This window comes from Sturnira hondurensis, unplaced genomic scaffold (genome assembly GCF_014824575.4).
Source record: "Sturnira hondurensis isolate 20B ecotype Veracruz unplaced genomic scaffold, ASM1482457v3 Scaffold0009664, whole genome shotgun sequence".
NCBI classification, from domain to species: domain Eukaryota; kingdom Metazoa; phylum Chordata; class Mammalia; order Chiroptera; family Phyllostomidae; genus Sturnira; species Sturnira hondurensis.
The window spans coordinates 841,159-858,799 of NW_028082295.1; the positions used below are offsets into that span (position 1 = coordinate 841,159).

At 39.1% G+C, this 17,641-nt stretch overlaps 1 protein-coding gene across 1 annotated transcript in view; it reads right to left on the bottom strand.

Moving 5' to 3' along the window:
* Positions 1–11,862: 11,862 nt before the first annotated feature.
* Positions 11,863–17,641, bottom strand: part of CREG2 (cellular repressor of E1A stimulated genes 2) — a 69,771-nt gene continuing 63,992 nt past the window's right edge. Inside the window, 3 exon segments of the mRNA XM_037057264.1 lie at positions 11,863–12,010; positions 17,438–17,457; positions 17,459–17,547. Coding sequence (XP_036913159.1) covers positions 11,863–12,010; positions 17,438–17,457; positions 17,459–17,547 — 257 coding nt within the window.

Sequence of the window (17,641 nt, forward strand, 5' to 3'; positions counted from 1 at the left end):
TCTCCTTGGCTCAGTTTTGGAGTCAAGAAAAAGCAGAAATATTTCTGCTTCTATAAATAGAGAAGAAATGTTATGTTTATATATTCATGTGTTTGTAAGTTTCTAAAAATTTGTCTATTGTGCCCAGGTTTTTTTTCATGAAGATTAATTTATAAAACTCTTCTATTTTTGTATTATGCTTTTGGTGTTGGTAGTGGTTTTTAAAAATATAAAAGTATCACTAAGGGCTATAGATTTTCATGTGGCATAAGTTCCTGCTGTACGTGAGCACAATGGGCCATCCCCCTAGATCCTGTTCCCCATAGCTCTAAGTTCTCTTAGTGGGGGAAAGTGTGATTTCTTTGCCTTCTGGTTACAACTTGGATGACCCAAAAGCAAAACACATTCATGAAGACATTTTATATATAGGATATAAATGGAAACAGTTACCTTCTTCATTGACAGAAGTCCTAAAATATTTTTCACTGGAATATCATTTGACTCTAAAGAGTTCTTTTCACTATATTACTTATGTAATGATTCAGTATAACTTAAGAAATATTAAAGCAGAAGTTAACTCCATAATAACTGGTATATTATGTGTTGGGTTCTTAGTTGCTGTAATTTAAGTTCCCTGGAGGTTGCCAGCTACTTTCTCATTCTGAGTACTCTCTGCCTAATTGAACTAGGGTGTATTATATACACTTACTTTACATAAACTCTGTTCACTAAAAAAGGTTAAGGTAAATGTGATTCTGAAAACTTTTTTTCTTCAAATAATGGCAGATAGAATTTCCAGTGAATCTCTAACTTAAACTCCAGAAGTGAATTCAGAATTCATTCAGATAGGTTGGAGTTGTTAATCAGTTCCTTGTTTGGCCATCACTATTGGAGAAGTCTACTGTAGCAGTTCTGTATTGGGGGAACTGTACTGGGGCAACCAGCTTTGGTGCCTACACAGTGGTTTCTGCCTCTTAACCTATAAATGTCAGAAGGGTAGTCACCCTCCTTTCCTCTTCTTACTTATGTCTGAGACTCTGGCCCTTCCTGTGCTATAGGAAGACCACTCATTATTTTACACCAAGGGGAAAAGGTGGAGGAACTGTTGTTGCAGCATGTGGATATGTGGACTGCAGGCCTCTGGAGGTGGACAATGAGTATCCTAGGAAGATGGAAAATAGTAGTGAGCCTTCAGTAGACAATCTGCCTATGTCTTTGGCTTCAAAGGCATATGCCTATGTCTTTCCTTATGACTAGGTCCCCTGAATTTTCAATTTAAAAAAAAAAACTTATCATTTTACATTTAATATTTAAGGTTCTGATCTATTTTGAGTTAATTTTTATATAAGGTATGAGGTTTAGGTTCTTTTTATTTGCCTATGGGTATCTGATTGCTTCAGCTCATCTATTAAAAAACTATCATTCCTCCACTGAATTACTTTAGTACCTTTATAAAAATTAATTGAGCATATTTGTATGAGTCTGTTCCTAGATTATCTTTCTCTTCTGTTTGTCATGTGTCTGTGCCTCAATCAATACCACACTGTCTTTATTACTGTAGCTACATAATAAATATTTATATTGAGAAGAGTGACTTCTCCTACTCATTCTTCTTTTACAAGATTCTTTTACCTGTTTCATAGTCTCCGTGTGGACCTTTTAGAATAAATTTGATTGTATATATAATAATCTTGCTGGAATTTTGACAGACATTGCATTAAACTGATAGATGAATCTGGGGACAATTGATATCTTTACTATTTTGTGTCTTCCAAACCATGATCATTGTGTGTCTTTTCATTTATTTAGGTCTTTGATTTCATTTGCATCTTTTAATTTTCAGCATATAGATTCTGTATATGTTTTGTTAAATTTATACTTAAGCATTTTTGGAGTGATTGTAAATGGTATTATGTTGTTAATTTTGTTTTCTTCTTTGTTCATTGTCCATATATAGAAATGCAAGCATATTTTGGGTGCTGATCTTGTATCCTAACACTTTGCTGAACTCACCAGCCTAGGAGGTTTTTTCTTAAAAATAGATTCTTTGCAGCTTTCTATGTAGACAATTATGTCACCTGTAAATAAGTACACTTTTATTTATTTATTTCCAATCATATAGATTTTGATTTAGTTTTCTTGACTTATTGCCATGCATAGAACTGTCAGTATAACTTTTAAGATTTTCATCAATGTCAATTTCTAGAGATTTACTGAAACTTACTGTTCTGAATGTGGCCCATTAACCTCAAACAGATGCGTTTTCAACACTTCCTAATCTTTCAACCTGTTCAGATTCAATTTCCTGTAATTTGGATAAATAACTGTTAACATTCCTCAGTGATTATAGAGGACACCTACATGGAAAAGCCCCTTGAAGCAGCAGAGTGACTTTTAATGAGTTGAGTGGATCCTTATTATAAATTCAACCTCAGCACAGGAAAATTATCTATAAGATAGGATCAGGAGGTAATGATCTTCAAAGAATTAAGATCTGAGGTTGAGTTATAGAGTATGTGGTTTGTTCTTTCAGTTTTCCATTTCTTTTTATTAATTTTTTAGAGACACACATACATACACACAGAGGGAGGGAGAGGGAAGGGGGGAGAGAGAGAGAGAGAGAGACTGATTTGTTATTTCACTTATTTATACATTCATTTGTTGACTCTTGTATGTGCCCTGACTGGTATTGAACCCGCAACCTTGACACACTGGAATGATACTCTAACAATCTAGCTACTCAGTCAGGGTCAGTTTTTTCTTCTTAATCCTAAAATGGGGTTAGCAATAATTTTAGACTCTGAAAATATGAAATATTGTTATCTTATTCTTATATATTAAAATTGCTATTGTTAGGAACTCTTGAGAACTGACTTTTGATAAATAATTCTGTGTATTTTACTATGCTTTTAGTAATTAGCACCTAAAAATATTTGGAGAACTCAAAGTCTTCAGGTCTCAATTTTGTAAAGTATAACCATTAGTAACATTTTTATTTCCTTTAAAAATGTATTTTATCTTTCTACATGATGTGATGTGTTTTTATGTTATAAAACATACCTAAGCCACCAAAGAGGATTTATAGCTTTATAAAAAGATAAAAGACTGGGAAATGCTATATGCTTTGTTGATGTCAATATAAGAGATCTTAGATGTATACACATAGGTCCACTTAGGCCTTAGATGTGTACATATGTACGATGTAGTTTCTTGCAAACACCAAGAGCTCCTGCATATAATGTGCACAAAATTTATAGTTTGTAGCAAGATTCAAAATTCAGAGTCCTCCCGTAACCTTGTATCTTCTCTGCAGAAAGCAGTATCAAATCATCTACAGGCAGATTAGTCATCATTTTACTGATTTTCCTCTTTCAGCAGCTATCTATGCACTTTAATAACTCTTTTGTTTTGTTCTTAAAACTGGAGATCTTCTGGGTACCACTCAGTTCATGTGTACAGGCTGGATTCAGGCCTTGGGATGTTGACTTACCTTTTTCTGAGCCTTAGTTTTCTTTTCTGTAAGAGGAAATGATAATATGCATCTCATTGTTTATACGGCTTAAGAGAGATGATCCTGCCAGAGCTTACCCCAAGGCTGGGCAGGGATCATGCCTTCAGTTACTGACTTCTTTTCTTCTTTCTCTGACATGTTGCCTTTGATTTTGTCCCAGATTCACCCTCTCCTTTTCTTCCTATACACCACAGACTGAGGTCCTTTTTTGTTTTGGATTTCACTCTTCACACTTAATAGAAGGGACCCCTCTGTCAGAAGCACTAGCAGTGAGGATACAAGGAGCTTGGTGCTGAAGCTATCTTTCCTTGTTAATGTACCTTCATGGCCTGTTTGCATAGAACAGGGCTGTGTGTGGAACTCTATGTATCCCTAAACAGTTCATCATGCTACTGGGAAGAAGTTCCTGTTTCTAAGTGACCAATATGTTCTAGCTCAAATGTGACTTAATAATGCATTTGCAATCTAGTAGAAGAATGAGTAATTCATAGAAGAACAGTCCTGCATGCTTACCCTAAACATGAGATTGTGGTTATGAGATGCATATTTAGTTTCTTTGTGGTTGCTATAAGCTTAGAAACAACATACTGTTTTGGGCATAGAAAGTAACAAAAACATTTTCACAATACAAAGCAATTGTATTGCACACACAGGCTTTTTTTGTCTTAAAGAATGTAACAAGGCAACGGCGGCGATGGCAGCAGCAGCAGCAGCAGCGGCGGCAGCAGTGGCCAGGGAGGTTCAAAATAAAGGTGTGAATAAAGAGAATGTAAGACAAGAAAATAATTAACTATTTGACCAAATGGCATAATGGAGACCAGGGAAAACTTATGGGAAGAAAATGGTGGCGGAGTAGGATGGAGCGACTCCAGTTCTTGTACCCCTGGGAGAAAATCCTGGCAGATCTACTGAGGAACAGCTCAATCAATTCCCCAACCAACAATTCCCCAGCATTTATGAAAATAAGAGACCAGAGATAGTGACAGATCAGACAACTACAGGTAGGTGGGGTCTCAGGGACATGAGAAAGGACGGCTGGAGGAAGGCCGGCGCATAACGGCCCTGAGCAGTGGCTGCGGCAGCAGTGAGGGCCCAAAGGTTTCCGTCTGCGCCCAGCAACAGGGGTGTCTGCCACAGAGGACTCATTGGGAGCCAGGCACCCCAGAGTAAAGTCAAAAGCAGCAGTGGCGGGAGCAGCAGTGGCGGGACCAGCAGACCGCGGCCTGCGCCTAATGGCCTTGGAGCTGCTGCTGCCACAGCTTTCAGGGCCCAGAGGCTTCCATCTAGGGCCACTGTTGGGGCATCTGCCGCAGAGGACTCATCGGGAGCCTGACACCTGTGAGTAAAAACAAAAGCAGCAGCTGCAGGGCTGGTTGCCCTCCGCCAGCCTGTAACGCCTCTGAGTCGCCACTGCCCCTGCATTAGAGGTGTAGAGGCTTCCGTCTGCGGCCAGTGCCACGGAGGACTCATAGGATCCCAGCATCCAGTGAAGCCTTGGGCCGGCTGGGGGGTCTTTGGAAGAGAGCTGGCTCCATCCCTCCTATCTAGGCGGGGCTGAGTGGCAGAGACCTGTCTGCCTAGGTGTGCGGGAAGGGTGGTAAGGACGGGGGTGGGGGGGTGGGGGGCGTGTTCAGTTGCGATCTCTGTGGTCACCAGCCCACCAGCCCGCCAGCCCAGGAAATTTGAGAGGAGCATTCTCCTAACCTGTCGGGTTCGGGATTGGGCTGGGCTGAGATGCAGGCTTTTTGGAGAAGATTTTATTGGAAAGTGGACTGAGGTGTTCTCCTGTGAAGGCAGCTTCACTTGCTTCTCACCCAGCCACAGGACTTGGAAGGACCAGTACCAGATCCCATGGGACCCAGACAGCCTGTCAGGTGGGCAGCCCCCCCCCCCCGCCCCGCACCCAAGTCTGGTAGCCTGGCTGGCGGGCGGGCATGCGCCTGGGCCTACAACCCAGCCCACAGAGAAGTCCTCCCAAACCCAGAAAAACTGGATTGGACAGTTTGAAACCAACGAGAGAGGGTTTTTTTTGTTTTTTGTTTTTTTAACTTATTTTTGTACCTTTTAAACTTTTTTTTTCAGTAATCATATATTTTTAAAATTTTATTGTTGCTGTATCTTTCAGTACTTTGTTCCTCTCCTTTCTTTTTTCCTGTTTTAGTCCTTCTTACTTTCATTCCAAACTTACTGCTTTTTCCTCCCTTCTCCTGCCCTTTTTTTGTGTGTTTGTTTATTGCTTTCTACACACTGTAAATACTTCACAACACATCTCTCCGGTCTTAGCCCACTTTACAGGTTCCTCAATTCTATTACTGTAGTGATTCACTCTACTTGCTCACATGCTACTCCTATTTACTATTCTTTACTCTCACCTTACTTCAAAATCTGACCACCTGAAACCTCACTGCTTTCAGGATACAACTCACAAGTCTTCCCTCCCCAACAAGAGACTTATCTTTGGTCTATCCTTTCTTAAAGTGGGTTGAAGATTACAGTTAACACTATATATAGCCTAAAGATCTTCTATCTCTTCTCTTTCGGCTGTGACTGTAAATATAAAGTACTCTCCTGCTATCATAAACCATTTTGCCTCCCCCTCCAACTAATCACACATACACAAAGTAAGGAGTAGGTGGAAGTGGAGAACATCAAGATACCTGCAGGAGACTGCACCACTGAATTTCACAGGTATTCTACCACAGAAGTTCACACTATGAACCCAGGGAGTCAGAACAGATCAATTTAAGAAGCTGAGGCTAAGAAAAAGAGTCTCATAAGCAATGGGAAGACAAAGAAACAATGCCCAGATGAGAAAGGTGGAAGCCTCAAAATAATATTAGATGAAAGAGAGGCAAGTCAGCTATCAGATATTGAATTCAAAGGACTAGTTATCAGGAAATTCAAAGAGCTGAAAATGAGCTACCAGAAACTAGAGGGGAGCTACAATGAGCTCTCCGCAAACTATATTAACATGAAAAATGAAATAGAAACTATCAGTAAAGGCAAGAGGAAATGAAGAGTACAATTTCTGAACTGAAGAACACAGTAGAAGGAATGAAAACCAGGATTGATCAGGCAAAAGACTGGATCAGCGAGATGGAGGACACAGTAGAAAGAATCTCCCAGAAAGAGCAAGAAATGGAAAAGAGGCTCAAGTAGAATGAAGAGGGATTAAGAGAAATGCAAGAGAATATGAAACGTAATAATATCCTAATAATAGGAATACCAGAAGGAGAAGGAGAAGAACAAGGGATAGAAAACCTACTTGAAAGAGTAATGATGGAAAATTTTCCTAATTTGATGAAAGAAAAAGTTATGCGAATCCAGGAATCACAGAGAGTCCCATTCAAGAGGAACACAAAGAGGCCTACTTCAAGACACACCATCATTAAAATGGGAAAATTCCAAGACAAAGAGAGAATCTTCAAGGCATCAAGGGAGTAAAAGGAAATAATATACAAGGGAGCCCCAATAAGGTTAGCTACTGACTTCTCAATGGAAACACTCCAAGCAAGAAGAGAATGGCAAGAAATATTTCAAGTAATGAGAACCAGAGGCCTACAACCAAGGCTATTTTACCCAGCAAGGCTCTCAATCAAGATAGAAGGCCAAATAAAGAGCTTCCAAGACAAAAGAAGTCTAAAAGCACATGCCTCCACCAAACCAGCTCTACAAGAAATACTAAAAGGACTACTTTAAGGAAAGGAAGGAAACGAGAGAGACAGAGAGGAACTCTGGTACAAAAATGGTAATGAATAAGTACCTATCAATAATAACCTTAAATGTAAATGGATTAAATGCTCCAATGAAAAGACATAGAATAGCTGAATGGATAAGAAAGCATGACCCACACATATGCTGCCTACTGGAGATGCACCTCAGGACAAAAGACCATCACAGACTAAAAGTGAAAGGGTGGAAACAAATTTTCCAAGCAAATGGTCAAGAGAAAAAAGCCAGAGTAGCAATTCTAATATCAGACGAAATATATTTCAAAAAAAGGGCCACAAAGAGAGACCAAGAAGGTCACTTCATAATACTCAAGGGAAGAATCCACCAAGAAGACATTAAGATTGTAAATGTACCTGGCTAGTGTAGCTCAGTGGATTGAGCACGGGCCTGTGAACCAGACAATCACAGTTCGATTCCCAGTCAGGGCACATTCCTGGGTTGCAGGCCAGTTCCCGGCAGGGGCCAGTTCCCATCAGGGGATGCACAAGAAGCAACCATACATTGATGTTTCTCTTCCTCTCTCCTTCCCTTCCCCTCTAAAGATAAATGAATAAAATATTAAAAAAAAAAAGATTGTAAATGTATATGCACTCAACATAGGAGCACCCAAATATATAAGAAAAATCCTAGAAGACTTCGGGAAAGATATTGACAGCAACACAGTTATAGTAGGGGACTTTAACACCCCACTGTCAAAAAAGGACAGATCTCCAAAACAAAATATCAACAAAGATATTGTAGCATTAAACGACACCCCAGGTGAAATGAACCTAATTGATATACATGGAGCCCTTCACCCGAAAGAAGCTAAATACACATTCTTTTAAAATGCACATGGAACATTTTCAAAGATAGACCACATGATAGGACACAAAACGAGCATCAACAAATTCAAGAAAATTGAAATCATATCAAGCATTTTCTCTGATCACAAGAGAGTGAAATTAGAAACCAACCCCAAAGAAAAAAACCCCAAACACTCCAAATCATGGAGACTGAATGGTATGCTATTAAACAATGAATGGGTCAAGACTGAAATTAGGGCAGAAATCAAAAAGTTTCTGGAAACAAATGAAGATGAACTCACAACAACCCCAAATTTATCGGACATGGCCAAGGCAGTCCTGACAGGGAAGTTCATAGCAATACAGGCTTACCTACAGAAGATAGAAACATTTCAAACAAACAACCTAACCCTATGCCTGCAAGAACTCGAAGAACAACAACAAAGACAGCCCAGAACAAGTAGAAGGAAGGAAATAACCAAGATCAGAGCAGAATTAAATGACATAGAGACTAAAAGCACAATTCTAAGGATCAATGAATCCAAGAGTTGGTTTTTTGAAAAGATAAACAAAATAGACAAGCCTTTAAGTAGGCTCATTAAGAAAAGAAGAAAGAGGACACAAATAAACACAATCAGAAATGAAAGAGGAGAAATTACAACTGATACCAGAGAAACAGAAGGGATTGTAAGAAATTACTATGAAGAACTGTATGCCATTAAATTGGAAAACCTAGGTGAAATGGACAAATTTCGAGAAAAATATAGTCTTCCAAAACTCAATGAAAAAGAAGTAGAAAGCCTGAACAGACCAATAATAGCAAATGAAATTGAAGCAGTAATAGAAAAACTCCCATCACACAAAAGCCCTGGACCAGATGGTTTCACATGAGAATTCTACAAAGCTTTCAAGGAAGAGCTATCCCCTTTACTTAGCAGACTATTCCAAAAAATCCAAAATGATGGGAAACTCCGAAACTCTTTTTATGAAGCCAGCACCATGCTAATTCCAAAGCCAGATAGAGACACAACAAAGAAAGAAAACTTCAGGCCAATATCACTGATGAACACAGACCCAAAAATCTTCAACAAAATATTGGCAAGTCGCATCCAAAAATACATCAAAAAGATCATAGAGCACAACCAAGTGGGATTCATCCCAGGGATGCAAGGATGGTTCAATATTCGTAAATCACTAAATGTAATACACCACAGAAACAAAAGCAAAGACAAAAACCACATGGTCATGTCAATAGATGTGGAAAAAGCTTTTGATAAGGTACAACATCCATTTATGATAAAGGTACTCAGAAAAATGGGAATTGAGGGAGCATTCCTCAATATAATAAAATTCATATATGAAAGACCTACAGCCAACATCATACTCAATGGGTAAAAACTAAAATCTTTTCCAATAAAATCAGGAACAAGACAAGGTTGCTCACTTTCACCACTTCTATTTAATATACTAATGGAAGTTTTAGCCTCAGCGATTAGGCAAGAAAAGGAAATAAAAGGCATTCAAATTGGAAAGGAGGAAACAAAACTGTCATTGTTTGCAGATGACATGATAGTGTACATGGAAAATCCTATAGACTCTACCAATAAACTGCTCGAACTAATAAATGAATTTGGCAAAACAGCGGGTTACAAAGTCAATATCCAGAAATCAAAGGCATTTTTGTATACTAACAGTGAAACAGCAGAAGCAGAAATCAAGAAAAGAATCCTATTCGATATAACAAAAACAAAAATAAAATATCTGGGAATAAATCTAGCCAAGGAGGTAAAAGACCTGTACTCAGAAAACTACACAACACTGAAGAAGAAAGAAATCAAGGAAGACACAAACAAATGGAAACAGATACCGTGTTCATGGATTGGAAGAATCAACATCATCAAAATGGGCATACTACTCAAAGCAATTTACAGATTCAATGCAATACCTATTAAAGTACCAATGGCATATTTCACAGGCATAGAACAAACACTTCAAAACTTTATATGGAACCATAAAAGACCCTGAATAGCAGCTGCAATTGTGAGAAAGAAGAACAAGTAGGAGGAATCACAATACCTGATATCAAACTGTATTTCAAGGCCACTGTGATCAAAATGGCCTGGTACTGGAATAAAAACAGGCACATAGACCAATGGAATAGAACAGAGAGCCCAGAAATAAACCCAAATCTCTATAGTCAATTAATATTCAACAAAGGGGGCAGTAACATAAAATGGGGTAAAGATAGCCTCTTCAACAAATGGTGTTGGGAGAACTGGTCAGCTACATGCAAACAAATGAAACTCGAGCACCAGGTTACACCATACACCAAAATAAATTCAAGGTGGATAAAAGACTTAAATATAAGTCGGGAAACCATTAAAGTCCTAGAGGAGAACATTGGCAGGAAATTTTCAGATATTTCACGCAGCAACATTTTACTGATATGTCCCCTAGAGCAAGAAATATAAAGGAAAGAATAAACAAATGGGATCTCATCAAAATTAAATGCTTCTGCATGGCTAAAGAAAGCAGCAATAAAATAAAAAGACAACCAACTGTATGGGAAAACATATTTGCCAATGATACCTCAGACAAAGGTTTAATCTCCAAAATATACAAAGAACTTACACAACTTCACTCTAAGAAGACAACTAACCCAATTAAATAATGGGTAAAGGACTTGAACAGACACTTTTCCAAGGAGGACATACAGAGGATCCAGAGACACCTGAAGAGATGCTCAATATTGCTAGCTATCAGAGAGATGCAAATTAAATGCAAAATGACATACCACTCTACACCGGTCAGAATGGCCATCATAAACAAAGCAACAAACTTCAAATGTTGGAGAGGTTGTGAGGAAAAGGGGACCCTAGTTCACTGTTGGTGTGATTGCAGACTGGTACAACCATTATGGAAAACAGTATGGAATTTTTTAAGAAAACTAAAAATGATCATGCCTTTGCCCCTGCAATTCCACTGCTAGGATTGTATCCTAAGAACCCTAAAACACCAATCCCAAAGAACCTATGCTCCCCAATGTTCAAACAGCACAATTTACAATAGCCAAGAGTTGGAAGCAACCTAGGTGCCCATTAGTAAATGACTGGATCAAAATCTATGGTACATTTACACAATGGAAGTCTATGTAGCAGAAAGAAAGAAGGAGGTCATACCCTTTGTAACATCATGGATGTAACTGGAAAGCATTATGCTGAGCGAAATAAGCCAGGCAGTGAAAGACAAATAGTATATGATCTCACCTTTAACAGGAACCTAAACAACAAAAGAAACAAGCAAGCAAAAGATGACCAATGACACTCAAATGGAGAACAGGCTCACAGTGACCAGAGGGAAGAGGGGAGGGAATTTCATGGGAAGTAGGGGAGGGATTTAGAGGAACATATATAAAGAATACATGGACAACAACTGAGAAGGGTCGAAATTGGAAGGAGGGGGAGCACGAGGTGTGGGATGGGATTAGAGTAATAGACAGAAAACTGTACTTCAAAAATAATTAAATATTTTTTAAAAAAGGTAAAAAAAAGAATGGAACAACAACTGTCTCAACATGCCACTTTGACAGCCAACAGTGATTCTCAAATAGGTGGGTTGGATTGACTACAACATAAACAAAGACAATGCATGTAGAGTACCTATGTGAATTAGGAATTTTCAAATGACCACTTTACTCTTCAGTCTTAGCACAGGATTCCTTGGTCGCTCTCTCTCTTTCTGCTGGGAGGATGATGGGGCTACTATGAATCTTACCTAAAGAGATATTAGCTGTCTAGCAGCATAACTTACAAGATTTCATTTTACGCAAACACCAAGAACTTGCTTCTCATGCCATCAGGCCTTTCTTGGACATGCTTTGAAATATTCCTCCCTTGGAATGCCTGTTACTCCTCCATACCATTTATGAAGCCAGATGTGTTCTATCCTCATCTTCATAAAGAACCATTCATACTGACGAGGCCACCTCCTCATAACCAGGTGTCTGAAAATAAGCAGAGGGTGTGACGAAGCTGTTCTTTTTTTTTAATAAAGATTTTATTTATTTATCTTTAGAGGAGAAGGGAAGGAGAGAGGAGAGAAATATCAGTGTACGATTGCCTCTTGTGAGTCCCCTGCTGGGAACTGGCCTGCAACCCAGGCATGTGCCCAGATTGGGAATCGAACCATGATCATGTGGTTTGCAGTCCCGCGCTCAATCCACTGAGCTACACCAGCCAGGGCATGACAAAGCTGTTCTTACCAGAGACTGCAACCCTCAGAGAGCACAAGTTGATAGTCTGGTGTCCTTGGCTAGATTACAAAGCCCTACAGACTTTGCACCTCATTGGGCTGAGACCTGCTCAAAATAGCCAAGGGCAGAAGCCAGGAGGTCAGAGATGAGGCCTGCGGCAGCCTCAGGAAGGCAGGAAACATTTCACAGGGTGGCAAAAAGCTTGACTCTGGAGCCATGCTCCTTGATTTGAATCCCAGTTTGACTGCTTAGGGACTGTGAGGACTTTGATCAGTTTGCCCTGGAAGGTCTCCTCACCTGTCATGTGGGATGACGGTGATGGTGTTCAGATCACAGGGTTCCATGGGGAGCAAACAATTAGGCACACATAAAGCAACTGAATAAAGTGGTCAGCTATTGTGTCAGATGGCAGAAAGAAAGGCTTTATATGTCTTTGTATGAAATTTGAAATATTGAAAAGAAATAAGAGGCCATGAAATAAATCTGTTCATGGGAAGGTTTCTGCTCTTGCAGAAGCCTTCAGACTGGTGGGTCAATTTGAGAGCCATCCAAAGTGGGCAGGGATGTCACTCACATCATGCCTTATTGACTTGACTTATACCCTATACTTAGCCCTAAATGCATATACCATATTTAAATACACATGTAAATATGTAAACTCATATGAACACATATAAGGTATTATCCTTAAGGGCAGGGGCTGTGTCTCAGTTATTCAGAACTTCCTTTAAAAAAGAGATCTGAGGTAGTGGAGGAGTGAGTGGGTGTTAAACAAACCTCCCCCCTGGGATCAGTCTGGAATTACAGCTAAATTTTGGAGAAATCATCCAGAACAGACAACTGAACAATAGCGGGAGAGAAGCCTTATAACCATGGACAGACAGAAGAAACAGGTTTGCCACAATGTGGTAGGAAATGCAGAGGAGACATGAGAGGGCTGACTGGGCTCCCTTTAATAGAAGCTGATGTGCCAGGGGGATATTTCAGTGGCTGAGGGGACCCCCCTGAGAAGTATAGGGTGTGAACCCCATGCTGGGCTCCCCAGCCTACAGCACCAAAACACAAGAAGTACACCGATAATATCCATCTGTGAAAAGCAGCAGGGTTTTTCTCTGCCAGAGAGGGTGGCTAGAGATGCAGAGAGCTGTTTAAAGGGCCAACACATAAATTTTTTTTTGCAACCACTTACCCTGGGCTCCAGCAAAGGGGACTGCAGAATGGACCAAATATGCTTGAGAAGGGACTGGTAGTGGTGGCTTTGGGGAAAGAACTGAGAGAGTAGCTGCCAGGATTCCAGTGCTGAGTCATCCCCCATAATGTAGGAGCCATCTTGCTCAGGTAGACCACTCCCCTCCCAGGAGCATATAAATATACCCACCAGAGGGAAAGTGATAACTCCACCCCCAGAAGTTACTCTGTCCCACGCTGTGGTGTTTAAGCCTGACTGATGATTACAGAAGGACTAAATTGCCAACCAGAGACTCATGGCACAGAAGGCATCAGGCACAGATGGTAGATCTCTGGAGTCTCGAACCGGCTGCCTAAGGCCAGACTGGGACACCACTTGAAATCACCAGAGGTGGACCCAGAAAGAAAAATGAGTGGTAAATACTACATGCTACCAAGATGAAATCCACCATGCTCTCTCTTCTCTGTGATTTGTGACATTTTATCTCTTGCATAGTTTTTAAACATTCATTTCTTGTCCTTCAAGTTTGTGCATATTGATTGTGCATATTAATTCTTGAATGAGAATTAAATAAAAATAAATAAAAAACAAAACTCCTACAACTACTTTTGCAAACAAAAAATAAATAAAATAAAATGCCGTTCCATTATACGAAAAAAAAGTTTGTGCATATTATGTCACTAGATTTTATATTATATCTTATTTTAATTCCCATATTTTGCTCCTCCCTTATCTTACCCCACTTTACCTTCTTGATTCCTATCATTATTTTTGTTTTAAATTTTGTTTTCTCTCTTGCAACAACTTGTTTCCATTCTGCACCTTTACTATTTCTCCCCCATCCAGTCTCTCAAAACCAATTTTCTTTTCAACATCTCACATTCTTTTTCCTACTCTTAAGATACCCATGCTCTCTCTCTGTCTTTAGTGATCTTTGCTTGTTCGTTGTGGATAGAGTAGTTGTTCAATTGTTCAATTTTATCTCTAGTTCTTCACTACTTTTGTATTGCAAATGTAAAATTTTACCATTCCCCACTCCTACTCCATTCAGCCTTCATCCCACTTGTTATTTTTTTATCTCAAATTTTAATTTTTCCATGTCTTAGTCTGGCTTTCATTCCTCACTCTTACTATTCCCTCTCCCTCTATCAAGTTGAATTCACTTCCCTTTCCTCTAGACATCTTTTAAGCTTTTCTTTCTTTCCTTTCTCCCCCTCTTATTTCCATCCCACCTGTATTAATCTTAGTTCATTTGTTGTTGATAGTGCTGTGGTGGATCTTTTCATCCAATTTGATTCTTATTTATAAATTATTTGTTTTTTCTTTTTCTCTTTCTTTCTTTTTTATTTTTTTAAAGATTTTATTTATTTATCTTTAAAGGGGAAGGGAAAGAGAGAAGGAGAGAAACATCAATGTATTGTTGCCTGTCATGCTCCCCATGCTGGGAACTGCCCTGCCACCCAGGTATGTGCCCTCACTGGGAATCGAACCATGATTCTCTGGTTCACAGGCCCATGCTCAATCTACTGAGCTACACCAGCCAGGGCCTTCTTTCACTTTATTTTTTAATATCTATTTAAACCTAATACTATATATTTCTTCTCTTACTCCATTCCACCTTATTTATTCCTTTTGTTATTTAAGATGTAAATTTTACTTCCTCTCTTCCCATTGCTCTGATTCCCTACTATTATCAGTGCACCTTCCTCTACTGTCTCAAAATCATTTTTCTTCCAGTTAGTCATCTCATATTCACTCTCCTTTCTTATAATAGTTTTAATCTCTTTATACTCATTAATATTGTTTCATTTGCTGTTGATAGTGGGGTTGTGGGTGGGAGTTATTTTTGTGGACATGGGTTTGTTTCCTGAGCTGAGTGATTTTGCTATGTCAGCACCTGCACAACAGCATACAAGACATGGTGGGTGGAGTGACCCTCAATCAACCAGCTGGAGGGAGGTATCCACCAAAGAATAACCCAAAAGCAATCAAAATCAAATTACCTCAGGAAAGCCAACATACATGGCATAAAGGACATCCAAAGAATAACATAATGAAAGAGTATCACAGTCAAGAAGGTATCACATTCTGCACCACTGAATCACACACTTCTACCATAGAATTTCACACCACAAAGACAGGGAGTCAAAGCAGATCAGTCTAAGAAGAAGAAATTAGCAAGAACAGACTCTCCTAAGATAGAGAAACAAAGAAGCAATTCCCAATCAAATGGAAAGGAGGAATACCCAGAAACAATAAAGAATACAGAACATTGCAAGCAAGGGAGGGAGGTGGGTTTGGCTGGGGTAGGGGAGGGGTGGTGAGGGGTAAATTTAAACAATTGTAATTGAACAACAACAAAATAATTAAAAAATACAGGGGCCAGAAATAAACCCATATCTACATGGTCAGTTAATATTTGACAAAGGGGGCAGGAGCATAAAGTGGAATAAAAATAGCCTCTTTGATAAATGGTGTTAGGAGACCTGCACAGATACACACAAGAAATAAAACAAGACCACCAATTTACACCACACACACAAAAAACTGAAAATGGATAAAACCCTTAGATATAGGTCATGACACCATAAAAGTCCTAGAGAAGAAGATAGGCAGAAAAACTTCATATATCTGTTATGTCCTCTAGGTCAGGGGAGATAAAGGTAGGAATAAACAAATGGGACAAAATAAAAAGCTTCTGCATGGCTAAAGAAAACATCAGCAAAATTAAAAGGGAACCAACTATATGGGAAAACGTATTTGCCAAAGATAACTCAGATAAAGGTTTGATCTCTAACATATGTAAAGAATTCACATGAATCCACACCAGGAAGACAAAAATCCTGATTAAAAAATGGGCAAAGGACCTTAACAGACATTTCTCCGAGGAGGACATACAGAGCGCCCACAGATGTATGAAAGAATGCTCAACATCACTAGCCATTAGAGAGATGCAAATTAAAACCACAGTAAAATACCACTTGACACCAGTGAGAATGACCACCATAAACAAATTAACACACAACAGGTGCTGGCGATGTTGTGGAGAAAAGGGAGCCCTAGTGCACTGTTAGAGGGAATGCAGACTGGTGCATCCAATGTGGAAAACCATATGGAATTTCCTCAAGAAACAAGAAATGAAAATGCCCTTTGATCCAGTGATTCCAATGCTAGGATTGTACTGTAAGAATTCCAAATCACCAATTCAAAAGAACTTATGCACCCCAATGTTCATAGCAGTGTTATTTACAATAGCCAAGTGCTGGAGAAAGCCCATCAGTAAATGAATGGATCAAAAAGCTATGGCACATTTACAGAATGCAATACTATACAGCAGAAAGGAAGAAAGAACTCCTACTCTTTGTGACAGCATGGATGAAACTAGAGAGTATTTTGGTAAGTGAAATAAGCCAGGCAGTGAAAGACAAATACCATATAATCTCACCTATAAATGGAACCTACTCAACAAAACAATCAAATGAGCAAAATAGAAACAGACACTTGGAAATAAAGAACAAACTTACAGTGGCCTGAGGGAAGGGGGGATGGGTTAATGGGGGAAAGAAGGGAAAGGATCAAGGGAAGGAACATGTATAAAGATTCCATGGACAAGGACATTGAAAGGGGGAGCATTGAATGTGGGAGATGGGTGGTGGGGAGGGCACCAGAGAGGTAGGGGGGAAAATGAGAGCAACTGTAATTGAAAAACAATAATAAATTTTACAAAAGTACTGTAAAGAAAAAAATAAAATATTCATAAAATAAAAATTTTATTTATATATAAAAATGTTATAAACAAAAGTCAAAGTCCAAGTGCAAGCTGGAGAAAATACCTACAATAGACAGTGTGAGGTTGTGCAGTTCTCCCACCAAAGGGCAGAACAGACCATTGTTGTCATTAACTCAGAAGCATCAAATGGTACAGACCCGACCTCTGCTTTTTAATCACTGTATATTTTTGGCAAACTAACTATAAAGCACGTACAAACCTTGAAAACATGGTGTGTTTAAGCAAATTCAATTTCCTCTGAAGACATTGCAATCATCAGGCCAGTGAGTGTTAACTGAGCACATTGGGGTTCTTCTGGATCAACAATACAATATATTTTGTGCAGTCAAAGAACATTTTCAAATATTAAAATGATTATAGAACATCAGCCAGAAAATTCTAAAAATTTTATTAGAATTTGAAA